The 27,827-nt window shown below is 40.2% G+C and overlaps 1 protein-coding gene and 1 long non-coding RNA gene across 15 annotated transcripts in view; both read right to left on the reverse strand.

Annotated features, from left to right (window-relative positions):
- The window catches only part of LOC148973705 (uncharacterized), a 42,649-nt gene extending 42,339 nt beyond the window's left edge, over positions 1 to 310 (reverse strand). The window contains exon 1 of the long non-coding RNA XR_016146420.1: positions 171 to 310. This is a non-coding gene — a long non-coding RNA (uncharacterized LOC148973705). The remainder of the gene's footprint in view (positions 1 to 170) is intronic.
- A 1,376-nt stretch (positions 311 to 1,686) lies between these two features.
- ep400 (E1A binding protein p400) overlaps positions 1,687 to 27,827 on the reverse strand; it is a 37,469-nt gene continuing 11,328 nt past the window's right edge. For 3 of the 14 annotated variants that reach the window (XM_039681647.2, XM_089119494.1, XM_089119493.1), the window contains 42 exons: positions 27,206 to 27,319; positions 26,893 to 27,080; positions 26,586 to 26,763; positions 26,333 to 26,469; positions 25,982 to 26,151; positions 25,436 to 25,610; positions 25,179 to 25,315; positions 24,907 to 25,093; positions 24,663 to 24,832; positions 24,095 to 24,285; positions 22,877 to 23,077; positions 20,842 to 21,006; positions 20,564 to 20,707; positions 19,573 to 19,646; positions 19,188 to 19,486; positions 18,900 to 19,102; positions 18,161 to 18,330; positions 17,055 to 17,251; positions 16,858 to 16,969; positions 16,345 to 16,626; positions 15,953 to 16,027; positions 15,718 to 15,852; positions 15,593 to 15,637; positions 14,101 to 14,251; positions 13,771 to 14,006; positions 13,489 to 13,662; positions 13,352 to 13,402; positions 12,914 to 13,050; positions 12,716 to 12,772; positions 12,427 to 12,505; positions 12,026 to 12,220; positions 10,648 to 10,693; positions 10,437 to 10,549; positions 10,110 to 10,302; positions 9,788 to 9,936; positions 8,865 to 9,059; positions 8,597 to 8,774; positions 7,564 to 7,614; positions 6,318 to 6,457; positions 6,069 to 6,209; positions 5,881 to 5,934; positions 1,687 to 3,279 (listed from right to left, as the gene is read on the reverse strand). In XM_039681647.2, the coding sequence (XP_039537581.2) occupies positions 2,941 to 3,279; positions 5,881 to 5,934; positions 6,069 to 6,209; positions 6,318 to 6,457; positions 7,564 to 7,614; positions 8,597 to 8,774; positions 8,865 to 9,059; positions 9,788 to 9,936; positions 10,110 to 10,302; positions 10,437 to 10,549; positions 10,648 to 10,693; positions 12,026 to 12,220; positions 12,427 to 12,505; positions 12,716 to 12,772; positions 12,914 to 13,050; positions 13,352 to 13,402; positions 13,489 to 13,662; positions 13,771 to 14,006; positions 14,101 to 14,251; positions 15,593 to 15,637; positions 15,718 to 15,852; positions 15,953 to 16,027; positions 16,345 to 16,626; positions 16,858 to 16,969; positions 17,055 to 17,251; positions 18,161 to 18,330; positions 18,900 to 19,102; positions 19,188 to 19,486; positions 19,573 to 19,646; positions 20,564 to 20,707; positions 20,842 to 21,006; positions 22,877 to 23,077; positions 24,095 to 24,285; positions 24,663 to 24,832; positions 24,907 to 25,093; positions 25,179 to 25,315; positions 25,436 to 25,610; positions 25,982 to 26,151; positions 26,333 to 26,469; positions 26,586 to 26,763; positions 26,893 to 27,080; positions 27,206 to 27,319 (6,428 nt within the window). In that variant the 3' untranslated portion in view covers positions 1,687 to 2,940. The remainder of the gene's footprint in view (positions 3,280 to 5,880; positions 5,935 to 6,068; positions 6,210 to 6,317; positions 6,458 to 7,563; positions 7,615 to 8,596; positions 8,775 to 8,864; positions 9,060 to 9,787; positions 9,937 to 10,109; positions 10,303 to 10,436; positions 10,550 to 10,647; positions 10,694 to 12,025; positions 12,221 to 12,426; positions 12,506 to 12,715; positions 12,773 to 12,913; positions 13,051 to 13,351; positions 13,403 to 13,488; positions 13,663 to 13,770; positions 14,007 to 14,100; positions 14,252 to 15,592; positions 15,638 to 15,717; positions 15,853 to 15,952; positions 16,028 to 16,344; positions 16,627 to 16,857; positions 16,970 to 17,054; positions 17,252 to 18,160; positions 18,331 to 18,899; positions 19,103 to 19,187; positions 19,487 to 19,572; positions 19,647 to 20,563; positions 20,708 to 20,841; positions 21,007 to 22,876; positions 23,078 to 24,094; positions 24,286 to 24,662; positions 24,833 to 24,906; positions 25,094 to 25,178; positions 25,316 to 25,435; positions 25,611 to 25,981; positions 26,152 to 26,332; positions 26,470 to 26,585; positions 26,764 to 26,892; positions 27,081 to 27,205; positions 27,320 to 27,827) is intronic. The other 11 variants (XM_089119502.1, XM_089119495.1, XM_039681632.2 and 8 more) reach the window with 10 other exon arrangements.

Consider the following 27,827-nt stretch of genomic DNA (forward strand, 5'->3'; position numbering starts at 1 on the left):
GGGTTTTCAATGTGTGGGGCGCCCACGCCTGGCGTCAAGTGTCAATCCAATGATGTTGCTATATTATAGCGGTAACATTTAAATGTACCTGTGTAGTACAAAGCTACTTAAAGTCACATATCTATGCAGCTTGAAGTCAACATGAAACGGTGGCTGTAACGTTTTCTTACCTATTGTGACGTAGGTCTAGATTACAGTAAAATGGCTTTTTGAACAAGAAAAATCGTTGGTCGGGACTGACGAGTTCTGGAAGTATAAATTATAAACATTTAAAGCCAGCCTTACTTTGAGCAATGGGCTTTATGCACAGCTGCACTACTTCCTGAACTCAAGCCAGCTTCTTGTTTCCTGTCTGCCATTATTGGCCAAATTGATTAATTCAGGTGTGTCTGATTATTGTTGCCATGACTACTGAGGTCAGGCACACCTGGATTAATCAATTTGGCCAATAATGGCAGACAAGAAACAAGGAGCTGGCTTAAGTTCAGGAAGTAGTGCAGCTGTGCATAAAGCCCATTGAGCTACAGCGTTGTTAATTGGTTTGATTCCATTAATTCGTTAACCCGCATTATAGCAAAAATCTTACCATACTGACCCTCCCTTCGCCATGCAGCAATAATTTTTTTATGACCCTCCAAAATTATTGTGAAAAAAAGGCATGACCCTCCCCAATAATTTATTGATTACTACAGTACTGGTTTGCGCTTGGCAAAGATGTTCAGCCATTGTTTTTTTTTTGTTTTACAACCATTACAAACGACTAAACTCCTGCTTTCTCATCTTACTAGTAACGATAGATCAAACCTACAATTCGGTTTGTATCCAGATTTTTGACATGCAATAATTTAATAAAATAATAATACAAAATAATGTTCTTGGTGCTGCAGTGGTGAGGCGTTCATGTAACATGTTCATGGGCATGTGAATTGCGAAATTGTTAAAAAAAACTGGGCGGGCACTGTTGCACTCAACTGCTGAGGGAGGGAAGTTATTATGATTGACCATTAAGTGATTAAAAAAAAAAAAACTGTATAAGCGTGTGTGCAAGGACAAATCATATTTACTATAATATTCCATAAAAAATAAGATGGTCAGTTTTCATGTTGTCTTTAACATTAAGGGCATGCCCACATCTCATAAGTGTGAGCAAAAGTAATAATGCATAATAACCACCACTACTTGGCTCCAACCTGCAATAGACCAGCCATGGCTTCCTTATCAAACAAACTGAAAAAGAAAGAGCGCCCCCCATTGGTCATCTAAGAAATAAACACTGGTCAAATCAAGGCTTGTGTAAACTTGATCTGACAGTACAAAACATTCCTTCATTAGCTCACTAGAAATGTTTTGCCTAAGCTTTTTGCACAGGAAAAGTTATTGTTTTCTGTTGTATGCTAATACTACTAAAGAAGCTATCAATGCTACTAAAGATGAGAGTAAACCTGTAGAACCTTTAGTATTGAGCAGGGGAGATGCAATGCATTATATCTTTCTGAAATCCCTGTTGGCCAGTTTGCCGACACATATACTGTACTCAGCAAGTCTACACACAGGCGTACAGCAATGCATATCTATGGACTCCAGGCAGAACCGCTGACTTAATGTAATCTGAAACCCATCCAGGACAGCTTACACAATCTAGCTAACAAACACATCTGGACAAATAAAGACGACATAAACCAGACGTGTGTAAAAACATAACACTTTATACAAGTAGGCTGAAAAAAAATTCAATGAATACACAACTACTTTACAAATACAAATGCCATCATTCCCCTCCCCCCACTTCTGAGTTATTTACATGTGTTCCAGACCCAACATCAATACAAAAAAAGATGCATTTATGACCAAAAGCCCCATCATTATGATTTATAGATACATAGAGGAAAAGTCTTGATTTAAGTCTGTTCATTACTGGTAGCAGGCCAACGTAAACACTAACAGCCAAGCTGAGGTCTGACTCATCTGACAAATGGTGACATTGTTCAAAACTATGCATAAGAAAAACGGAAATACTTCACAGATGTGTTTTCAACAATGACATTTCTTCCAAATGGAAGTCAGGAGGGCGATCATTTCCATAGTTACCGGTACCATGAAACGGCTGCAGTGCAGGATAGTTTTTCTATCAATTTGTTGTTAATTACATTCTCACACAAATATTTCACACACATCAAGTACACATTACTAGACAATTTTCAGGTGGTATCCATCCATGCAGCTGAACTACAGTGAAAATAATTTGTTTAAGGGGAATTTTCATGATACAAGCTAATATATTCAATTCTTCTAATCAAACCAATTGGCCATTTCTACATCCCAAGAGGAAGAGTTTGGTTTGCAGAGCTTCGCTAATCTTGATTATCATCATCATTAAATGCTTCAAAGTGATATTTACCGACACAAAGGGACAACGACACACCTATTGCAAAAAATAATTAGAGGGGACATATCATTTGACCGATTGAACATTATGAATAATGTTGAGACGCTCAGAGTTCTTGCGTGCCAAATGAAATGACGTCGATCCAAACGCACTTGATCCATGACCTTAATGATGTGATGACATGTTGTATAAACACTGTATAAACAGAGCATGTAGCATGGTAGAAAAAGAACTGGGAGCATTTGACGGCTCGGTCAAACGTATGACCATCAGTTTCAGTATGAAAACAAGCCGTACTGTTGTATAGTCATGCTTTACATGACTATTAACCTCAGTTAATAAGCCATTAAAAAAAAAAACAGATTAGCCGTTGGCAGAGTGATGTTTGATTAGCATGAGACGTGGTTGGCTTTTACTTCAAATTGCTAAAAGCTCCATCCAGACAGTCAACGGCGAGTTCCTTTTTTTTACAAAGAGTAAGTTTTCCAAAACAAATGGAAAAAAAAATTCAGAGCCCTATGTCGTGGCCAGGTACTTTCTCCTCCTACAACCCTCTAGCTGCCACCGCTGGGTTTGGCGGGGGTTTTGGAGCGCATGGCGACCCCAGTGCGGGTGTTTCCTTTGCCCTGCTGGGGTTGTGGGGTGGCAGCGGCCTGGTGCGCTGGAGTCTCGGAGGTGGGGGTCGTGGCGCTCTGCTGCTGGGCGGGGCTGTGTGGTGGTGGGGTCTGGATTTGAGGCGAGACAGCTGCTGCCGTAACAATCTGCTGCTGGAGGAGCTTCTGTTGCACCACCTGCGTGGCTGTGGCGGTGCCCGCGGGGATGACCTGCACCTGGGCCTGTCCCGAACCTGCAGCGGGTGTCGCCTGTGTAAGGGCCACCGTCTGAGGCTGAATCTTTATATACACACACATAAAATCAATTCAGGTGTCATAATTCAATTTATCAGAAACATCTTTACTAAGTATTCATTTCTTTCAGATATAATACCTGTTTTGAACAGTAGTACATATTAAGTGTATACAATCCTATCAATCAGCCAACAAGGAAAGTAGGGGTGTGCAAAAAAATCGATTCACATTTGAATCGCGATTCAATCTTTACCGATTCAGAATCGATTCATAGAATTCCAAAAATCGATTCATATATATATATATATATATATATATATAGGCTATATTTTTTAATGGCGTGCAGGGGCGGAGTGGCAATCTGGTGAGTCGGGACTTTTACCGGTGGTCCGGTAGTGTTTCTATGGTTTCGAGGCTGCGAGGGCCGGTCTGATAAATAGTTATTGCAAGTTCTTGCCGCCCGCTGGTCAAACTGTGCAGCCACTCTGCTCAACCCGTGAATTAATGCATTGATCCGCAGATCTTATGTTTGAGTTCTGTAGATCTTTTGCCAAGTGTGTCAGAGGTTACGGGTTCTAAACCGCACTCGTATAGTTTTTTCTCTCTCTCATCAAAACCGAATATGTTCATCACGTTTGTGTGCATTTTATTTTGTGATTTCACCGGAGTCTCCACAACGGCGATAGATTGAAGCGCGCGTCCGAGAGAAGACTGCGCGAGCCACAGAGAACACTGTATCCATGACACTGATCGCAGCGGACACGAGCGCTCAGCTTGATTTCAAAAACAACAGGTCTCTTATTTAATAGCGAATTAAATGAATGCTCTGCTAATTAACTGGAGATACCCGCAAATTACGCGCCTATGAACGACTTCACTGGATCTAAACAAATCAATCTAACCATAGATGTTACCAGTAGCGGTGGCTTTTTTAAATCTATTTAAAATATTTTCTATTTTAAAATAGGTTCTATGAAATTAGTATATATTTTTAGGAAGTTCAATGTGCCCAGTTGAGTTCACATTTCAACAGTCAACCTGGTAGCTGAAGTAGGCACCACATTTAGCATAATTGTTTGTTTGATCTGACTACAGCACTTTAAAGCTAAATGTAAAAGATTTTTATTAAATTTTTAAATTTTAAATTTTTTTATTATTTTTTATTTTAAACTTGAATTAAATGTATTTAAAAGCTGGCCAAAGCTTGGCACTTCGCACTTTTTAGTTTTTTATTTTTGTATGAAGACAAATAAAGTAATATCAAACTTTTCTTTTAAATTATGTCTACTGCAATCAATCACATAGGAAAAAGTGAACTACATTTATATAGACCTGCAAATCGTTTTTTGAATCGAGAATCGTTTTTGAATCGAAAATCGATTTTGAATCGAATCTCGAGACAAAAAATCGGTATCGAATCGAATCGTGACATTTTCTGAATCGTGCACCCCTAAAGGAAAGTCATTTCAGAGGTTTTATTAAAGATGAATAGAAAGACAAGAATTATTTTGTATGGAATAACATGCACAGAGAAAATCAGAAAAAAAAACGCTACGAAATGACTAGTGCTGTCAAACGATATTTAATCGCGATTAATCGCATTAATGTCATAGTTAACTCGCGATTAATCACACATTTTTATCTATTCTAAATGTCTCTTGATTTCTTTTTGTTACATAATTTTTTCCTCATTTTAATGCTCTTATAAACATGGAAAAGTGGATTCTGCTGTCAAACTATTAAAATATTTAATCGCGATTAATCGCATTAATGTCATAGTTAACTCGTGATTAATCACACTAAAGGTCTCTTGATTTTTTTTTGTTACATTATTTTTTCCTCATTACATTTTAATGCTCTTATAAACATGGAAAAGTGGATCGGCTTGCTTTGTGCAAATGTTTTTTTTTTTTATTGAAAACAACATTGGCATATACTGTGTTCAATTTCATACAAACTCACTTGGAGCAAATAATCTCTCATACAATGTAACACTTTCCAATCAATAAAAGTGTTAAAGAAATACCAACGAGGTCCTGATATTGACGAGGGGGGTGGAAAATTCGCATCAGCTGTGTGTGTGTGTGTGGCCGTCATCAAGTGGTGTTTCAGACTGGACGTGCTGCGATGATGATAGCTCAGTTCACAACGACAAAACACAGATCACTTTGGCCTTGTCAATGAGACCATTTGGCAACTTTTTAAAAGTAAACTTTCCATTCAGAATCTTATTGGCATCCATTTCAGCGTCTCGCACTCGTCATCCACTCAAAACATAACGTTAACCTACTATTTGGCCGGCTCGCAAGCCCAAACAAGCGTGTGCGACGTGTCTGTTCTGCTGGCGCTTTGGTTGACGAAGCAACTAAACGTCCTTGCGCGGCGCAAGCCATTGAAATGAATGGGTTTCATAGCACAGCGCAGCGCATGCCGCGTCATGTTGCAAAAGCATGTGAAAAAAAACGAGTTTGCTAGGCCAAAAAGGCCGTTAATCGCGCAATAAAAAAATTGGCGCGGTTAAAATGGATTTGCGTTAACGCCGTTAATAACGTATTTAACTGACAGCCGTAGAAATGACACAAAACTACATCAAATTAATTTTTAATCCATAAAAAAAGTAAGTGCACAAAACACTGAAACACTTACCTGTTGAGGTGACGATACTATCTGCTGCTGAACTATTTGAGGAAGCTTGGCGACCTACAAGCAGAAGGGAAAATCACTACAAAGCTGAGCTAGCTACTAATACCACATGCAATACATCGCACTGCAAAATTTACATTCATATGAGTAGGTGCTGGATAGGTGGTCTCTGTAAAAGCATAACTTCTCACCTGAATCTGCTGAGCTGTCGCGGGTTTCTGAGGCTGTGCGATTGAGGTGGTGAAGAACTGGGTCTTAATACCAGGCTGCAGTTGAGTGGTGGCGGCGTACGTCACTTTCTGCTGCTGTTGGGCTGTGGTTTGAGCAGCCTGCTGAGTGCCAAGTTAAACAGAGAAATGAAGAGGGAGAAGGGTTGAAGAGACATTTATATAGACAAAGCTTAATTAAAAAATAAATCACATTGGCTGATCGATTGGTACCTTTTGCTGCACAGTAGCCTGTGTTTGCTGTGGCTGCGCTGCCTTCTGGACGGCAGCTTGTGCAGCGGCCTGCTGCTTTTGTCTGTTCAACAGCTGCTGAACTTGCTGCACCTGGAACGGGTGGGTTACCACCTGACCACCTGCACAAACACATACATGCTTTAGTCTACAAGAGCCCCTAAAAGGTTATTGACAGCCAGGAGAGAAAAGAAAGCATGCATTTCCACTGCCAGAGCTTGCGTTGTCTCAAACGGTGCAAAGAAACGGAAGTGTGCCACTCACAATAATACCTAGAGTATCACAATCGACTGCAGGCAGTAGATCCTTTTCCTATTTAGCACCAAAACTCTGAAACATTGTCCGGGAAGCAGACACACTGTCAGTTCAAATCTAGACTAAAAAACACATCTCTTTGGCCTAGCATACACATAACACACTATAGACTTCCTTAATTCAAAATTAGTTAGCTAAAATTTTGGCTTCAACTAAACTGAGATCATCAAATGACTGCTGCACAAGCAGTGCGTCTTGCATCTAATGTACCTTGTGTTCACAAATAACTCTAGGAGACCAAATAAGTGGAAAATTCGGTATAAAATAAGTGCTTTTGAAGCCAGTCAACAGTATACTTTGATATTTTCAGATAATTGATATTTTCATTTTAACCTTAGTTTACTTTTTAGTCATTTTGTTTGACCTTTTGTCATTTTCTGAATAAATATTAAAATTATTTAGCTTCAATTTATATTTATTTCAGTTTTCACTTATTTCAGTTAGTTGCCAAGGCAACAATTCTAATTTTCTAATGGCTTGTTTGCACCTGGTCACTTTTTTCATGTTTTCTCTGATTGGATAGCTATCCGATCGTGAAAGGACCAGGTGTAAATGCCCTCCGAAACGCATGAGATGAATTTAAATCGGATCACTCAAACCACTTCAGGAGGTGGTCTGAGACGCATTCCAGATGCGGAAACTGGACCAGTGTAAACACGTCTGGTTGCTGCTACATATGTAAATCTTACTCCTCCCAAAATGTCAAATAATAACCATGTGGGAGCGTGTTATAGGCTATTTGATATGTTATAGACAGATATGAAGGTGCCACCGCAACACGCATCCACCGCAGATGAGTATCTTAGTATCTCCTCAGCAAGCTGACGTTCAAACTGCCGCAAATGAAACTGAAAGGCGCCGTAGACGCTAAACAATCATCTTCATTCAAAGTAGTGAGACTAAATTATCTTACCAGTGCTGATGCTGCTCTTTCTCCTATTGCAGTCTTTGATCTTGAGATTAGCTGATGACAAATAAAATGCAGCTATGTTGCTTTCGTTCACATGAACTTTGTTAAATTTGCATAAAAGCGCGGGAATTGAAGATCGGATTTATATTCGTTTTGCAGACACATTTATGTGGCCAAGTGTAAATGGAACATTTTTAACAAATCAGATAGCTATCCGATCAGTAAAAACAGGTGTAAACAGGCCCTACGTTTTTTTTTTTTAAATTTACATTTTCATCAAACATTTATATTTTATGTTAGCTATATTAAAATCACAAAAAAAACATTTAATATTTTGAGTTAACAATAACAACAGTGTGACTGCAACAAGTCTAACTGCCAAGTAGAGCTGTACGATTCTGGATACAAATTTTGTTTCAAACAGAGATCACAATTCTTCCACGGTTTTGAACAGATAGCTAAACAAATTAATTTACTAGAGGTTCCGACAAAATGTTAATCGCTGCAGTGCAGTTTATTAAAATGTTTAATTGATCTGAATAAAAAAAAAAATGATTACACTGTGAATGAATGATTCAATGATTTATAAAAACTTCGCTCGCTCTATTTGCTTCATTTGCTCTATTTTGATTGCTACCGTAGGCATCAGTATTTTTATCCGATTCTGAACTACTAACTCTTATTATAATAAGTATTTTAATAATATTTTGTAACAGAATTAACAAGACTGTGTTTGAAAAGACTTCAAACGACTGAAAAGACTTGAAAAGACTGGTGAAGCGGTTTCATACCTATACATGGTAACTGCTCACTCCGGCTCATCAGAAACACAAAAACAGTTTTGAATCTTCCGGTGCGATTTTTATCAAAGCTTTAATAGACAATGGAGAATCGTTGTCATTTAAAAACAAGATCGCACGGGGGTTTGAATCAAGATGGGGATCTTTTAAAGACTAATCGTGCAGCTCTACTGACCAGTAAGTGTAACCCATAGCAAATAATGTCATTCTCCACTTGTTTCAGAGCAAGCCATTACCTGTTTTCTGCGTCTGTCCGATGGCGACACTAATGCCGGCCACAGTGACAGGAAGGGTCGTGACTCCAGCGGAGGAGACCACAGCAGGAACTGAGACTACAGGAGGTGGTTTGGTCAGAGTCACCTGGGCGGTTGGACCCTGCTGAGCTTGAATGGTTCCTTGGGCTTGGACACGAGTCTGAATGAGAAGGCATATATAAATGATTATGCACCCAGATGTACAGTATGTGAAAGGTTTAGTCTTAGGTGTGTGTGTTTATGTGCTTACCAGTCTGGTCACCTGTAAGTTGGTGACAGTAGTTCCAGTGAGCACAGCTCCCGGTCTGGGTGCAGCGACTGCAGCTATCTGAGGGTTGCCTGTAGCGGCGGGTGTGGTGTGAACCTGCTGCGGCTGCTGAGTCGATGCAGCCTGCTGACCTTGAGATACTGCCGCCATCTGGAGCTTCTGCTTCTTCAGCAACTCCTGGAGAGAACCAGTAGTTAAAAACATGACTAAAAAGAAACTAAACACTGCAACCAATAGTTAAAATAGTGCCCGAGTAAATATACTTTCTCAAATAAAGAGCAGTTAATGCTAAAATGGCAAATATTGGTTAATATATTGCAGTTTTTCCCACACAGACTAACTCGTGAAGGTTCACCACAGAATCAACACTGGCCGCCACATATTGCCTTTCCATATTTTTTTTTTTGGCTATTTAAAACACGCAGTGTATTCGTTCAGCTGCTCATATCACTGAATTAGCAGAATGTAGCCTAAACATCTCTCTTTTTGTCAGTATACAAAAACTTCTTGGTTAACAATGTTGTCTTCACACTGTTGTCCAGTGGTACGATTGTTAACGAAAGTTATTCTACGATTCAGTCCGTATTTTCCTCAACGTGTCGTGTAGGAATGAAATCATATGGCCCTATGGTTGCCAACCAACGTAAAACACGAATTAGTAGTCACCGTCACTTACTGATCCAGCATCAGTGATACTTAGTAGTTGTATTTCCGATTGGAGCTTAAGCTTTATAAATGCTTGGGAAAATGTGGCTTGTGTGGACGCTACCGCTACACTAGCTTCGTTACTGAAAAACTATTTTATTCAGAAAACAGCGACACAACCACCACGCTACTGATAAATGTAGATAAACTAGTAGTGACACTACTGGATATGACATCTTCCATATTAAGAGTATGTGTACCTGCTGAGGCTTTCCTACTGCTTTGATCTGTGGAGATGTAGCCTGTGGTTGTTGTTGTTGCTGCTGCTGCTGCTGTAAGTGTTGCTGTCGGATGAGCTGGAATTGAGCTGGAGTGAGTTGCTTACCCTGAGGCAACTGCATACCTGGAGCTAGAGAAGCAAAAAAAAAAAAAATGATGTAAAAACACAGCGATGGCAGACAGTCCAGCTAATTATGGTTATATTAAAAAAACAAACAATGCGGAAGTGTGACTCTCTGAATCGATTCGCCACCAGAGAACCCAAAACACGCATGGCTTCTCTAAGGATGGCATTTGGTCTACCTGGAGCCACCAGCGTGCGTGTTTGGGACTGACCCGGAGTCAGATTAGTGGACACCACAGCTGATGCGGTCACTGGGGTAACGGCTCTCACGCTCTGACCCGTCGCTATGGTAACGACCTCTGCTGGGGCAGCTGTTGTAGGCACTGGTCTCTGCTGAGTGTGAACCACCTGAGCTGTGGCTGTTCCTGACGTCTGCGGGAGCAAATATTTAACAAATAAACAGAACAAAGTGGTACAAATGAAGAAAAACCTACACAACAACATTTTAATCAAATTTAATCCATTTTAAATCAAATGTGCGCTCTTATGAGGGTGGTAGGACTCACAGACAGGGCTCCAGGTATGACTGGAGATGCCAGACGTTTATTCGCCTGGAACTGACCGGGAGGAACTCCAGCCACAGTGTTTACAATCACATTCCCACTCACTGTAGCCGTCGCTGAAGTTTAGATAGAAATATACATGAATGAGCACTCATGTCAACAGCTCTCACAACTGAAGCAAAAAAAAAAAAACAGTTGTGTAATGTGATGATACCTGGTTGGATGCTTGTGCCCACTGCAGTGGTCTTGATAGCTCCAGTCTTGAGAACCAACAAAAACAAAACAAGAAGATCAAATTTACACTTCAGTAATCGTATATAATAATCTTCTGATCAAAAGTGTGGGGTCAGTACAGTTGTTATTGTGAAGAAATTAATGCTTGAGGTTGCATTAAACTGATAAATATTGGCAGTAAAGACATTTATAATACTACAAAAGATTTGGAAGTAGGGATGTAAACGGTTAATCGATTAATTGTCGGCTAACTGGACATTGCGAACATGACACAAGATTCTCACGCGAGAGACCCGATACAAACTTGAGGTGGCAAAAAAAAGAAACCAAACACGAGGCGGTCAAAACGGAGTGGACTACCAGCTATATATGGCGTGCTAACCTCAAAAATCCAGCTGTATTGTAGGGATGTATTTGCATCCCTACTTAGAAAGTCATAAATGCTGTTCTTTTGAACTGTCTATTCATAAAAGAATCCTGAACACAAAGCATCAAGGTTTGTATAAAAATATTGAGCAGCATTTTGTTTGATAATAATAATATAACAACAGCTACATTTCCATTACCTTGAAATTGTGGAAATTGAAAATAAAGCCAATATAAACATCAATTTCATAAAAAAAAATCCCATATATCGCAAAAATGTTTTTACACTTGGATGAGGTGTTTTTTAGGCAATCCGGAAAAAGGAATATTTCACAAAACTGCAACGGAAACAGTTTTTTCTGCATTTACAGGTCACTTGGTGTACGTACGCAAGTCAATCATTCTTTAAGATGGCGTGGTATATTTGGACAGAAGATGAGAAAGTTATTTATTAAACTCATAAATAACAAAAAAAATATGGGAATACTGGATTCTAAACAATAAAGAAATGCCACAATTTATCAAGACCTCAAAGCAGACAGGAGAGAGAGTAGCCACTCCTAAGTATAAGGGTCTTTCCTTGCCATTAATGCTTTATCTCAAGAGGAAAAAACAAAAAATTTCGTCGCATAACATCGGTTAATGGAAACGCAGTCATTTCGCAATAGTTTTTTTTATTAACATTTAGAAAATAATTGAAAAAGTCTTGCGGAACAAATCTGTAATGGAAACCAGGCTATTAATAATAAGAAGAAATGTGTCTTAAACATTTAGCACATTAGAATGATTTCTGAAGCCTTAGAGATCAAAAATCTTACTGACCCCAAACTTTTGAATGTTAGTGTATAGATGAAAAACATAGGCGTTCTATAGAAAAGGCTAAGACCTGGTATTAACAGTCATCTTGTAATTTTAATGGTAATTTACAGCTAAATACAGGTGTATGCAAGGTCAAGTGTGAGATTTAACATGCAGTATTATAAGAGTCTAACCAGTACAGCGGTGTTGGCGACTGCTGTCGCTCCGGGTTGGTTGGGCTGAGGTACTCCGGTGACCTGTGTGCCTGCAGCAGTGGCCTGTGGCTGGGCTTGAGCCTGTGCGGCAGCTCCTTGAGGCTGGGCGGCTCCTGTAGTCTGCTGCTGTTGTTGCTGGGCTAACTGTTGAGCCCTCTGCTGTTCAGCTAGTGCCTAGGGAGGAAAAAAAAATAGGAGGTTTGAAAACAAGCTAAAATTAAAAATAAAAGTTTGGGATTGGTAGGATTTTTTAAATGTTTATAAACTCTCTTATGCAAAGCTACATTTATTTGATCAAAACTGTAGTGTATGTTCAGTAGTGTATATTTAATTGAACTTGAAAATGGACGTTTTTAAGCAATTCTCAAACTAAATCAAACCTTCTTCTCTTTTGCGATTCTCTCAGCTCTCTGAGAGGCAACCTGGATAGGAGGCAGAGGCTTGTCGTAGCTTATACCGCTGTACACACAAAGAAAGAAAAAAATGAGATGCGGTTTAAACACAAATGAATAGCAAATGTGACTAAATGTGTACAATATTTTGAAAACTTTATCTGCCAACATTGAGTTGTTTTTTAAATGATCAGTCCAAAATGTCCAATATTAGAAGTTGATAGGACTTCAGGACTTATTTTATATAAGCACAACGACATCATGACAGAGTGAATACCTCTCAGCCAGCACAGAGGCATGCTTGGGGTTCTTCTGGAATGGATTCATGCCCAGTCTAGAAACAAAAACACCCAAAATTATGAAGAGGATTCTATTTTTTGCTTTGACAAAATTACAATCAAATATGATAAAAATATATGTTTTTTGCATCATTCATTTTAATGTTGTTTGTTTGTTGGACAATGCCGACACATACAGTGGTTTTATGGGTGGGCTCCTCTTGCTAGCGATGATTTTCATGAGCTCAAAACGGCTGTTGTACAACTGGATCTGTGTAGCGTTGTCATCCTGTGTGTAGATCTGACATGTGCGCAGAGGACGACTGTTCTTGGACTGTGCAAGAAAGGAAGCGTTACTAAACCAAAACTAGCCAATACATAAATCATTTCAATTCAATTCACATTTATTTGTATAGCGCTTTTCACAATATACGTCATTTCAAAGCAGCTTTACAGAAAATGCATGTGATTGCAAATTACAATTTAGAGTGATCTGTTATCAGAGGTAACTGTCAAAGTTACGCATTTCAGAAATGTACATATAAAAATCATTTAGCTAAAAATGTATTAACTTAAACAATGTAATACAAATGGTCAAAATTAGAAATTACATTGGTTTTTTATGTTTTACATACCTTATAAATGCTCTTGGTCTTGTTCTTCTTAGGGTTAGCTTCATATATTAACTGTAGGACAATGTCATCACAAAGAAAATGTTAAAGAAAATAAATAAGAGAACTCACAACCAGGTGAAACTGGTACAATCTCTCACCTTGCCCTCCTCTCTTGGAATGATGACATTTTCGTAGCGGCTACGGCATTGCTTTGGCGAGCGGTAAATCCTGCTGCAGGAGTTAACCACATCGCTCACCAGGTCCCAGTTAGGAGTGTGAGCTGGAGACACGATGGTCAGGTTCAGAGGAAGTTCCAGTAACTGCTTAACAGCCTGGTGAAAATAGGGGGAAAGAGAATTACAACCTCAGTTTATCCATCCAACACGCAACTGTGTGGTCATAATACCAATGATAATGTGATAACGTGATGGGTCTAGTACCTGCAGCAGGGCCCAGTCCTCGCTAATGAGCCACTCAGGGTTGTCCTGTCCAGCCTCCATGGCTGGTTTGAGGAGTGAGGGCAGCGGTTTGGCGAAGGGAGCCTGTTGCTTCAGAGAGAAGTTCTTTTTCTGATCTTTGCCTTCCCGCCTTACCTTGAGCAGACTGGCCTTGTCAAAGAGAGAGCGCGGAGGAATCACTGATTCTCCATGGCCCTTCTTTTTCTTACGCCCCAGAGCTGACGAGAGCGGGGAGAGAGAAAGAGAGAGAATTCAGCATCTGTTTGACCACAGTAAGTTCAGACGTCGGCAGAGTTTCTTGAGCAGTCAAACCTGATGGGTCCATGTGTCTCTTACGCTCTTTGCGAACGTAGACCGGGGGCAGTTTGGACTCAGGCATGGGCGCAGTGTCATACATGAGGCAGATTACAGAGTCAATGTAGATATCATTATCATCCTGCGGAGGGGTTGGTGGAGTCCACAGCTACAGATTAGAGCAACAGTAAGAGTTAGAAACAATTTTCCAGCTCTCTGATTAAAAATTGGGGTGAATCTTTAAGAATTTCACACCAAAATCTAAAACAAATAAAATATATTCACCTAAAAAAAAAAAAAAAAAGAGACAAATCAGGCAATAATGGCAATAATATATATATATATATATATAAGTGCTGGGCCATTAACATGAGACTCTTATCGGGCGATAAAAAAAAAATATCGCCGTTAATCAAAGTTGGGTTGGGATCATAAATAGCTTTTTTGAATATCGTTATATTTTCGCGCAATCCTAATTTTTGGGCAATTCTAATTATATGTAGTATGACATAATTGACGCCGCGCCTACTGTCACAGATCGCGCAGCAGGGTATTTTCCTGTCAGGGACACAAGGTGTTCTTTTGCTTTGTTACGTTGCGTGACATTCCTCTCTTTGTTAAATGAGTTTATTCCTAGCGCGCTGTATCCTATGTATGGGCATGAGCGATGCTCACTTACAAATGAATCACTCTTTTGAGTCGATTCTGTTTTAAGACTTCATCAAACAAGTTGTCAGATCTGTCTAAATCAGTTCGCGAATCAGTTGATCTGTTCAGTTCCTCACGCACTAAATTGTCTGAAGCGCTTTCAATTCACACTCGAGGAGTCATAAGTAACAGGAAGATTTAAGAACATCAAGAGCGTTGGATGAAGTGGCTGTGAACCTACAGTTTAGTCTAGTGAAAGCAAATCTGCAAATGCATCATATTTTTGCCAGCGATGAAGATCTTTATTAGTTGAACATCTTCGTATGTCTGTGAATGAATGATTCCACAGCACGGATTCGATTTAATTTCATTCAGGTAATACATTTACAACCAAACAGATTATTACGCCACGATAGCACTACTAAAAAGTATGACATTATCCGGTTTTTGGACATACATTCATTTATAGGCTACAAAAAAAACGCTTCAGAGTGTCGGCGCACTGCTAACAGGTTAAATAAGCTACCATTGTCCACAGTTAATGAAATGAACACCAGACATCCCGCGGTAATGTGTGTGTATTGCGCAGAGACATAATCACACGAATAGTTTACATTGATTGAAACTAATTTGTTTAAAAAGGAGGCTATTGCAATAATAAGGCAGGTTCACATAAAATCATTATGATATAGCCTATGATGACATTATTTTTCGATCTAACGAGCATTGGCGGACAAAAACGGACTGTCGTGCGTATTGTTTATCTTCTTCTTCCAATTAGCCTACTATGTAAAAAAAAAAAAAAAAAACGACAAAAAGATGTTACCCTAAACATTTTAAAAGTTTGCAGTCTTCAACTTACCGGCATTAATTCCGTCTGTCCATCTTCATTCTCGAACACATACTCCTGTAAAGAGGAAAGAGTTATCGAATCTACACTACATGACATAACTTCCTACTGAAAAGCACATTAGAATATGTTTGTACCATGTTGTATGCATCCTCTCTGGTGTAGGTGAACAGATCCTCCTCATCTTCTAGGATCATTTGTTCCTCTTTCTCCACCTTCACTTTCTGTTGCTGCTGCAACTCCCAGCCTCTCTTAGCAGCCTCTATGCGCTCCTGCAATTCACACAAACACTGACAATTAAACAATCTGCATTGAAGTATTCACAGGATGGGGATAACACATTCATTGTCATACCTAAAATCGTTTTCATACCTTTATAACCTGTTCATCCTCGCTGATGTGCAGATACTCCAGATAGTGCAGTGCGTATCTTTCAATAGGAGTCAGCTAGACAACACACCACAAACTTCAATCAATACATCACATCTCTTCCTCATTTTTTGGAATGTATTTTTATGTGTGAGAAATATGTAGTTTAAAGTTTTATTGAGCATGGATGTATTAAATTGACCAAAAGTGAGAGTAAACACATTTATAATTTTACAGAAAGATTTATATTTCAAATGCTTTTCTGTTATATTCAGATAATAATGAATTATCATAATATGGTTTGCACAAAATAGTAAGCAAATAAGTGACAAGGCATTAAAATGAGTACAAGATCAAAGAAATTTTCAATTAACATTCATTTTCTATAACCTCACCTGCTCCATCACTGCCGCCAGCTCCTCTAACTGTGACGTCTCCTCCTCCACATCAATCTCTTTCTGTCCTCCCACTTCCTCTTTATCGCTATTCACCTCCGTCTTCTCCTCCTCATCTTCATATTGGGTGTCCAGGCGGATGGTATTCAGGGCCTGGATGTAGGGTCTGGCCACGTGAGGGGGGATGGATTCAGATGGGGAGGGCTCCTGGTGGAGAACCACAAACTCTTCCACTTTCTCTCCAGAGCCGGCCTCTACCTCAAACAGATCCTGAATGGTGCGCTGTGAAAGGCCAGCACATATTCATAATGTGAGCATTATGTGGCTTGTGAGAGTCATGTTCCCAAACCTAGTGAGCTGCCTTTACAGGTCACATCCTGACTGAAATGTAATCTCATAACTTACTAGGTTTTCTAAACCATCCCTCAATGTTAAAAGATTACAGTAATCACATGACCATTAAAGTGCATGATTGGGTGTACATGAAGTAAACGACCGTACATGTGTGTTTACCTGTGTTAAAAAGGCCAGAGTGTAGTCCATCCCCTGTGCAGCCACCTCTCGTATAAGGTCTTTAGTGCCATTCTTCAAGAGCTTCTCCTCAATTGAGTTCCCGCTCTCCAACCTGACAGAGCACAGCGTCAGTATAAAAGCTTACAAAAAAATAAACCTGACATGTAACTTAAATTTCATAAGTCCATCAGTCGGACCTGTAGATGTGGATGTCTTTGGAGCGACCGATCTTGTCACACCACTCCTGCGTGCGCATGTCCATACTGGGATTTAGGTCTGTGTCGTAAAACACAATTGTATCTGCGTCAAACACGTGACCCATGGCCGAGCAGCAGCGATTGGTCAGGATGGTGCAGAAGATCTGTCTGTTGCGGTTAAACCTTTTGACCTGTACCTGAAATCAAATGGGACATAAGTTAAGCATTGCATTTTCAATACAAGATGACCAAGATCACATAGTAGTGGGGTTGATGGTGTTTAATTGATATGCAAGCATCTTTTGAGGCTCTGTAACCCCTTTTCCACCCAAAAAGATCTGGTTCGGAGCTGGTGCTGGTTTAAAGTTGGTTCGGAGTTGGTTCAACTTGCGAACCTGTTCAGAACCTGTTTGTTTTTCCACTAACTAGAGCGCCCAGGGAACGACGTCGTTATGTCACTGTGTAAGTCGCTAGAAACGCTTGCAAGTACATTGCTTTGGGGTTATCTCTAACTCGTATACCAAGAAAAATTTAAAAACAATTGAAATACGTAAGTCTTTTAATCTTTTCGTTTGATATGTAATGTTTTCTGATAAGTTATGTACCCCTGTCTTGTGTCTTTTTTCTTTCCATTTATTTGTTCTCAATCGTGACAGTTTTCTTCTTTGCTTATGTTTCAAATAAAAAATAAATAAATAAATAACTGTTTCTGCAGTTTCTCCTTGCTTTGCAATGGTCAGAAAAGATGTTTAGAACACATCTAAACCCGCCCCAGCCCCCGACGTATGCATGACGTGGTAAAAGAACGGTTCTAGTCCAGCAAAGAGTTGGTGCCGCTTTGGAACCAGTTTTCCCGGCCGCGAACTGGTTCTTTGGCTGTCGAAACACAAAGAACTGGTTCGGGTGCAGGCACCGGCTCCGAACCAGCTCTCAAAATGCTTTGGTGGAAAAGGGGCTTGTGTGGAACTAAATTAAACAGGCAGGGAAGAACGCTCAATGATACGCCCTTTCAATTATAGCCCAGAAACCACTACAGCCTCAGCAGGACCACGACTTAGCCAGGGCAACAGAGAGCAACAGTGAATATATTACTCCAGGTCTCTTACCCGTCTCTCCTCCAATGACAGACTCTCATCCAGCCGTACATAGGTGAGGTGATGGTGGTCTAAGAAGGCCTCCAGTATGTCTAGCATGCTAGCCATCTGGGTGAATATCAAAACTCGTTTGTTCTCGACGCTCAGCTTCTGCAGCAGGATGGACAGCGCTTCTAGTTTTCCTGCAATCAGATACAGGGACATTATATCACAAGAAAATGTATACCATTATATCGGTTTTATTTTCAGTTGTCATAATCAAGACATTTTTTGTCTTTGTTAATGTCAAGTTGTGCTAACAAAGAGATTTTAAACAATCTCAACTTTGCATTAAAAGTGTCATAATTTACCAAATGACACTTAATGACAAAAGTCATAAACATTCATAAAGACTCCTTCATGTTTATGACAGTGTCATGTCAGTCTTACGCACACCCCTTCAAATAAAGTGTTACCGATTTAAGTTTTTGAAAGTAGTCTCTTATGCTCACCAAGGCTGCATTTATTTAAGCAAAAATTCAGTAATAGCAATATTGTGAAATATAATTACAGTTTTTTAAATTTTTTTAAATTATTATTTTTTTATGCAAAGCTAAATTTTCATTATTTCACTATTTTTCATTATTACTTCAGTCTTCAGGGTCACATAGGATGGATCGAATAATATATGATGATATGCTCAACTAAATATCAATAGTTTTTGTAAAATTAAAATCTGAAGGAAAAAGTGCTGAGGTGCAGCTGTGCACACCTGAATCCATCTCAAGCATGTGTTTGTCAGGGAAGCTGGTGACAGGAGGACAGGCTAACTTCCGGATCTCTGCGTTGTGTGGAGCAGACACTTCCTGTAGCTTGCGCCTGAATGATTTTTGTGCTATACTGTAAAATGGTGGAGGATTGGACGCATACAGCTGAGGGGGAGGGGCCACAGCAGCGGGAAGTATGCAGGAGAACCTAAAATATAACAGGAAGCAGAATTAGATCACAAAAAGCTCACAAAACTGCTTTCATGGCAAGGAGTTCATCGTCAAACCCAGACCTCTTCAACAAGATGCATGCTGCCTCCTCCTGCTCCGTGTTGGAGAGAATCGCTGAGCGGAGTGGAGCCACTGTGGACACGCATGTCTGCTGAGCCCTGATGCAACTGTCTCTGCCAACCCACGACCAGCGGGAGTGCTGGGGAGCGGGGAAGGCCGGTGGAGGGCGCCCCACATAAATGGAGCAGGTTTTGATTAAGTCTGAGCCATACAGCACAGAGCGCGAGGACCGCCGGTCGTTTGCATGTAATAAACTAGCCAGGCGCTCTTTTAGCTGCCTGTTCCTTTCCTCACTTGACTCCTAAAGAGACACAAAGACAAGGTTTGGTTTCTATTCAACTATTCAATGGACCTCATTATTTCCTTTAACATGTCTTCCAAACTCACCTGTGTTGTGGCGTTAGCTGAGTGTTTAGCGTTGGTTTCCGTGTCTGTGCTAGCTGGAGTGACTGTGTTGGCTGCTGTATGGAAACAGGCAGACAGAGAGCTTAATATCACATATTTAGGTCAGTGGTTCTCAACCAGGGGGCCGGGAACAACTAGGGGGCCTCAGCACACTTTCAAAGGGGCAAAAAATGGCTTAAAATTTGTTATTTGACTTAGATTTAAAAAATGTCTAAAATTGAAATAAATAATAATAAACAATAAAAACCTTTATTTTTTAAATTTCTATAACAAATATAGCAACGTCAAGCTCTAAAATATTTAGTTGCAAAAAATACAAGAGTTGCATAAATACACAAATTGTAAAATACAGCAGTTAATATTATACACAATACATTTACATATCATATGTCAAATGATATGAAACTTCTGAAACTTTAACTAAAGTTCTTAAGTGAGCTTACTACATCATAGAAATGATCTATTAGTGATTTAAATTATTTTAGAAAAGCTTGAAATAACTAGAAAGGTCATGTAAATTCATTGGGCATTAAGAGTTTAAACCCTAAAAAATAGAGCCCCTATTGATTTTGGAGTTATGTAATTATATTATTTATTTTAGTTTTTTTGCCCTTTCTGCCTTTATTTTCATTTAGCACAATTAGTGGGGAAAGAAATGGAATCATTCAGGAAATCATTTTGCTATAATTGTATATTAAATTATAAATATATTTGTTATCTTTTAATTATAAAAAACACTTTTATATATTTTAATATACATAACTAGTCATAGTTGCTATAAATAACAACAAACAAACTTAAAACAAGTAGCTAAAAGCAGGTACAGGAACAACAAGTAGCAGAAACATTTTAACCTACATAGATGTCCTTTTGTTGGCAAAAAGGTTGAGAACCACTGATTTAGGTGACGGTCGATATTGATATTCACAATATTGAGAATAACAATCAGCTTTAGGATGGACCAGTGCCTTACCTTGTGGTGTGGAGGTGGCAGGAGGTGGCGTGCCTGAGGAGTTCTGGACAGGCACAGCCTGGGGCACGGTAGGCATCACCATAGGTGGTCCCTGTGGCCTGAGAAGAGACTGTCCGGGGGCTGACACAATCTGCAGGATGTTGCCTAATGCAGACACATACATATACAAGCGTCGCATTAGCCCAATGAACACACATAAAACCAACTGGCACAAGTGACTGAACATGGCAATGAAATGAGACAGAGAGAGGAATGGATGAACACGGGCTGGACATTACCGAGTGTACCTTGGAGCTGCAGGGGCTGGCCGGTGGTGAGCTGTCGCAGCTGACTTGGGGACAAGGTGAACTTGTTTCCCTGGAACTGCAGGGTCACTGGGGTCTCTGGCTGGGTGATGCGGCCCTGTCCAACTAACTGAGCAACCTTCACCACATCTCCACCTTCAGTAGGGAAAAATGACTAATGTTAAATTACAGTGCAAAGCATCTGAAAATTTCTCTCTGAGAAAAAAAAACAAACAAAACAAAAAACATATTAGTTAGTTTCAGGGTGAGGACGGAAAGAGACATGCGTGACCAGGGCGTGTTAAACGAAAAAACCTGAAACAAACAAACTGATATCAGTCTGACCTGTTTAGCAGAGTATAAAAGTGGGAGAAAATCTTTGTTCATTTAAAAGATTTTCCATGTAACAATAGTAACATGTGACATGGGGAGCAGCGCCCATAAGCATGATGTTCTTTTCAACCACAGAAGGACAATAGCCGTGTTTCCACTGTCGAGCCAAAAGTGAGCGCGCTAGTGCGTGCCAGGGCCAGTAGCGATTCCACTGCCACTTCCGTGGCTTGATAGTGCCTCATTAGGGATTCCACTGAGTCAAAGGCCAAGGGTTTTTGCGGGTCAACTGAGGCTTGAGGAGTGGTCATGAACAAAGGCAGAGTTCATCGGAGTCAGGACAGGGTCAACATCGCTGCTCATTTCCCATGTTTTTATATCAAGCTACCAGCTAACAAAAACTTTGAAGACATTGAACATATTTTTTTAGCTCTAAACTCACTTTCAGACACCAGTGAGTATATGAAATAATTTCTGATTGCGATTCTATGGTGATTCTGATCACATTATGATGCAGAAATGTATTTATATGCAATGCTTAAGGCTGTGCTAATCATTGGCATAATAAATACATATAATTAAGATTAAGAACCATAAAGACAAATCATATGCATGTATTTATTTGGTTTCATCTCTCTATTTCCTGTGCCGTTGTTTATACCAGACTAATGCACCCACATGTCATACATTACATATACTCCGGTTACTCATACGACTCCTGTTTTCTGTGTGTGAGCTCCCTCTGTTGCTCTATCTGAAAGGATAACAGTATAGTGAGACAGGAGAGATGAAATTCTTACTAAAGAAATGTGACATAAAAATGATATTTTATCAATATTGTTTCACAAATAAACAGAAGCAGGTTCAGCTGAATAAGTTTGCATTTTCTCTTTTAATGTGAGATTAACAACAGTTCGATCTTCACTAATTTGTGCAACATTTTTCCTTGTAAGTCATTAATCAAATATCGAGACTTAAAGTCTTAACGCAAAGACCAAATGTTCACTTCTGTGATGCTCATTTTGAGAACAAGCAGTAGCGCTGCGGGGCTACTGGTATAACAGTGGTAACGCAACTTGATTTTGGCGATAATTTGGCCCCAGCCGTCTCATTTTTAGCCCTAGTGCGCAATGACCCGACAGTGGAAAAACAGCTAATGAAATAAACGGCTCTGAAGAAAAGCTGCAGTGAAAAGCAAAAACATTAGAAAGCTTCTGGATCATCCTTCAGCTGAACTGCACAAAAAAAAGAGATTAGTCATTAAAATGCAGAACGGAAACCAGCATAAAGGGAAGGGAACGAATGTGTCAAAAAAAGGAGGCAGCGGGTGCAGTCCGGAGAGAGATCTGGTGGACTCATGCTTGTTTACAAAGGGTGAGGAGAGAAACCGCCGTAGGTCATCTGCTGAAGTCAAATATTTTCACACTTCAAATCAAACCGGAAATATGTCAGCAGACACGGTGCCGATTTGTTTGCAGACACACTACGGGTTGAATTTTTACCATTAGTTTCTCTGGTGGAGGTCTGTATGAAAGCTAGCCCACTTCAGCAGAGACGTACCGTTGTCTCTGATCTTTACTCAGGTTGTTTACTGCTGTGCTTGAGGGCATGATAATAAGGAAACGTTTAAGTGCAGGTGCACAAGGGAGAGTGCAGAGGAGAGGGCCGATCTGCTGTCGGTGATGGGGAGGCCACTTACTAGGCAAGCGTGCCTGGGCCTGGGAGCTGAGCACCAGCCTCTGGGTTACCAAACTGGGCTGGAGGGGGTGGGCGGCAGGGGCGTGAGGGGTCACAGCAGGCATAGCAGTGACCCCGGTCACACCCATAGCCAGAGGGGTAGAGAGGGGGTTAGGGGTGGCTCCTGATAAGAGTGGTCCTGTTGAGCTTTTGATTGCGGAGGCTAAGGAAAAAGAGGTGGAGTTAACAATCTCAACAGACCATTCAAACCGAGTTGGAGGATTAAAGAAAATCTGTTATCTGTTAACACACAATCAAGGTTATATTATTTATTATACAGATTTTTGTTGAGTGGTGCTTGCCAAATGCACAGCCAGAGTTCTGGACACACTACGGATCTATCATCATTTATGTTAAATACCTATGTCCTTCTAATCATCAATAAAAAATATGTACTTCCTCTCCTCTTGAAATGACATTTCTTCTATGATGATGTGTGCAACTCACATGAGATAACAGCAATTAACAAACAACAATGATCCAATCAATTCCCAGACAAATATGGAAGAAAAAAAATAATAGTCATTGAGTCAATTCCATTTCATGCTGACTTAAGGGTTAGTTCACCCAAAAATGAAAATTCTGTCAGTATTTACTCACTCTCATGTTGTTCCAAACCTCTATGTGTTTATTTGTTCTACTGAACACAAAGGAAGATGTTTGGAAGAATGTTTTAATCAAACAGATCTAATTCCCCATTGACTACCATAGTATGTATTTTTTCCTACTATGGAAGTCAATGGGGAATTAGATCTGTTTGATTAAAACATTCTTCCAAATATCTTCCTTTGTGTTCAGTAGAACAAATAAACACATAGAGGTTTGGAACAACATGAGGGTGAGTAAATACTGACAGAATTTTCATTTTTGGGTGAACTAACCCTTTATAGTTCAGGATAGTTCAACCAAAAATGAAAATTCTAGGGTTAGGGATTTCAGCCAAGCCTCCAAAAACATCCCTAATTTTATATTAGTTTAAGTAATTAACTAACACCAAGATCAGAGATGGCAACAAACAACACAAAAAAGGTACAAATAACTGACATGAGCATGTTTTCTCATTTTCATGAGCAAAAATACCATGAAATGATAAATATCATACCACTTCACAAAAACTTGCAGACTGTGAGTTATGGGTCTAAGTGTGGGAACACGTGTGTGTAAGAAGTTAGGGTCTTACTCTGTGCAGAAGTGGTTGTGGTAAGAGGTGATTTGCCCCTGGGTTGTGTGCTAGGAGCAGCAGTAACAGGGTTGGTAGTGGTGGTGGGGGCAGTAGTCACAGCAGTGGCACGAGGGGCTGGAGTGGTGCTGCTAGTCATGGGAACAAGACGCCCCTCTGGTTTAGTCCCATACTGCACTGGCTGGAACAACCTGAAGTTAAAAACATCCGAAAGTCAGCATCAACCTATCTGGGCCATTCCTGTGGTACATTGTCATCTCCCCATCATACATGTCATAAAAACAAAAGTAATAATCACTACTATACAGCCTTGACTGTTTACCATGTATTAAGTAATATACCCATTATATTTAACAAGAACCAGTTCCATAATTACATCATTCTAGGAAGTGAAATGATTTTTGGTGTGAAAACAATAGCACCAGCATCAATATTAACACTGTATTGTCTCATTTACAAATAATATGCCCTGTTATCACTGTAGGGAAATTTACAGCCAACCACAGTCAAGTTTCATCATGCTTGTTTCCATTACAGAATTCATCATGATATGAGAGTGGTGGGTCACCTCATAGGTTTGATCTTGCATGGTCTGGGACGTGCTGGTGGGTCACGTGCACTGTATATCTCTTCGATCAGCTGTTTGGTCATTCTGAGTTTTGGCAGAGTCTCCTCTGCCTCATAACGAGTCAACTTGCCCTCGTTACTAATCAGGTCAAACAGTGACATATCTACAGTCTGGAACAGAAAGTGGCCTATTAGTCAGGAAACCTCCATCATGCACAGTCCATGTGTTTATTTCTCTTGCTTACCTTCCACTGGTCCTGCTGCAGTGCGGTGAGCAGTAATGATGGGGTGTTGTACTGAAGTGGCTGACATATGTAAGAGTTGTGTGTGTCTCTGGGTTGGATCAGGTCTGGATGGTTGCAGATCTTCTGCAGCTGCATTAGAACTTCCAGGACTCTGACAAAATGTCCTGTCTTTAGAGCCTCCTGTGCACTAGAAAAACAGAGAACCACTCAAAATGGATGACTTGGAGATAAGCTGGTTAAGGTGTGTTTGGCTGAGTGTGTAATGTACTGACCTGGGCTGGATGAGGATGTCCTCGTACATGCTCTTTTGCCTCTTGGACAGACGGCACTTGAGAATGTGCTCGTACTTCTTGGGCATTTGCTTCTCTACATCTCTCTTGGAACGACGCAGGATGAAGGGCTGAATCATCTACAGCAGAAAGGAAGAAAACAAAGAAAAATGATGAACGTGGTGGTCATGAAAGGTAGTGAACCAAAGGCACAACGTCCTGTGTTAAAGTCACCAGAAACAACTTCCATCAGGCCTCACCCTGTGGAGTCTGATGACCAGTTTGTGGCAGTAGTCCTGGTTCTGATCAGTGCCGGGTTTGATGGGGAAGCTGAGGTATGGGTGAGTGATTCCAGGCAGGAGGAAGTGGATCATGGTCCATAACTCTTTCAGAGTGTTCTGCAGAGGTGTGTTGATTAAGAGGATTCTCTGCTGACTGTTGAGAAGACAAAAAAAAAAAAAAAAATCTAACTTTTACAATTCTTAAATAGTAAGGATGCATCGATATGAAGATGCAAATAAGCAATAATGGATACATGAATATTACATTTCTATACAATTTTGCCTAATATAAAAACAATAAAAACTATTTCAGTCAATTTTAAGTTTTTAATATTTATGTTTAGCTTTATTTCAATAAGTGAAAATATTTTTTGACTGTATTATAGTAACAATTACAGTAACAACAGCAGTTAAAATCTACCAAATGCACTGTAAATATTTTCTCAAATGTAAAAATCGAGAACATGACACCAATATCGATACCAAATGGACAAATTGTTCCAGTGTTTTGCCATATTTCCTAACCTCTTTATGTTGAAGATGGTCTCCCAGTGTTTCTCGGTCATATTCTTGATGAGCTGCACCTCATCCAGCACCAGGTGCCTCCATCGCCTCCTCATAAAGTGAGACTGATCTTTCAGCAGAAGCTTGTATGATGTCACGCACACGTGGAAGCTGTTGGGCTCACACCACCTCTGCACACATTAGACGACAGTGGGAAAAAAAGGTGCCCACTTAATAACCACGAATTTAAATGACCTACCAACTCATTTGAAAACTATTTTCGGGAATTATCGAATGCCAAAAAAATTCTCTGACAACAGGGCTGCCTTTACAGCAAGTGTGTGCTGGTATGTGAAAGTACATGGTTCATACCAATCTCTTGTATCTGCGCTGCCTTCGGCTGCCGAGGTACAGGAGTATCTTCAGTCCAGGACACCAGCGTTTGAACTCCATTTCCCAGTTCAGCAGCTTACAGGTCCTCACCACCACCAAATGAGGCCCCCAGATACCTGCAACACCCACATGACATCAAAATGTGTGAATTCACAAACAAAACAAAAATTATGACACCATAAGAAAACATTTGTCTTGCTATAAATGTGCTAGAAGTGGCTGGTGGTGGTACCCTGGTTGCAGGCCAAGTGAGCAAAGTAAGCCACGGTCTGTACAGTTTTGCCAAGGCCGGTTTCATCAGCCAGGATGCCGTTGAGGTTTTTCCGGTAGAGGTTTGCCAGCCACTCCACCCCGACCTGCTGGTACTCTCTCAGAGAGCCGTGCAGCAGAGCAGGAGGAGAGGAACGACTCTGAGATGAAAAGGGATAATGAGTCATCAGGCAATCAAACAGAGAGCACACTTTGAATTAACCACTCAATTGAATATTTGATCTTTTTGTTTAATTCAGTCCCTGTGAGTAAAAGCTTAAGCGACTCACAGTTAGAGTGGTCCTGGCGCTGCCTTTGGGCAGAATCAGGTCTGTTGCTGCAGCAACCTCAGCGATATCCTTTGTGGGCTTCCCATCAGAGCCAGAAGCCATCCTCTCAGCCCCACGGTACTGATCCACACTCAGCAAAGAGTCTATCAGCACTGCCTCATGTGGACTGTTCAATGGAGAATTCATGTCTGAACAGAGAACAGCATTAAAAAAACCTGCAACATCAAATCAATACACTTTCAAAAGTATTTTTTTGTATTTCAGGGCTTCTGTAGAGAATGTATGAACAATTGCTCTAGTTATTAAGACAAACCATCAGCTTCCTCTCGGTCTTCATCCTCGCTCTGGATGGAAGGCTGCGGCCACTCAAAACCCTCGGCGTAAGCACCAGCGTACTGCTTCACCAGATCATCCAATGGCACTTCAGCTACAAGACATAGACACATAGTTTATAGTAGTGTAGGGCCCTTTGATTTCCACTATGCGGAAAACACAGACGGAATCCTGAAATCCAGTCATAAAATCTGAATTTACTGTATAACGCGGAATTTCACGGAATTTGTCAAATCTTGGATGAATAAATCAAAAGTAGGTCACTTTTCACTTAACTTGAACTGCGATATAGAATAGAGTCTGTGAATATTAAACCACACAGACCATTTAAATATGAATCCTGCATGTTCCGAGTGTCTCTTTGTCTGGTTTAATTTACCCCCCACACACACACACACACTGAAGCATGCGTGACACTCGGAGTGTTTTCAGCCTCTGCCGCCTCTCTATATGAAGACATGAATGCATGAACTTCTCCAGAGCTGCTCTAAGAGTCACTTCACAAGCATTTTACAGTTTCATTTGAGAAAAACTAATGCATATCAAACACAGAAACTCAAAGTTTATGTTTGACAGTTCGATTTCACCTGCAGAAATTATGA

Source organism: Pimephales promelas, chromosome 14 (assembly GCF_988280905.1).
Source record: "Pimephales promelas chromosome 14, fPimPro1.hap1.1, whole genome shotgun sequence".
Classification (NCBI taxonomy): domain Eukaryota; kingdom Metazoa; phylum Chordata; class Actinopteri; order Cypriniformes; family Leuciscidae; genus Pimephales; species Pimephales promelas.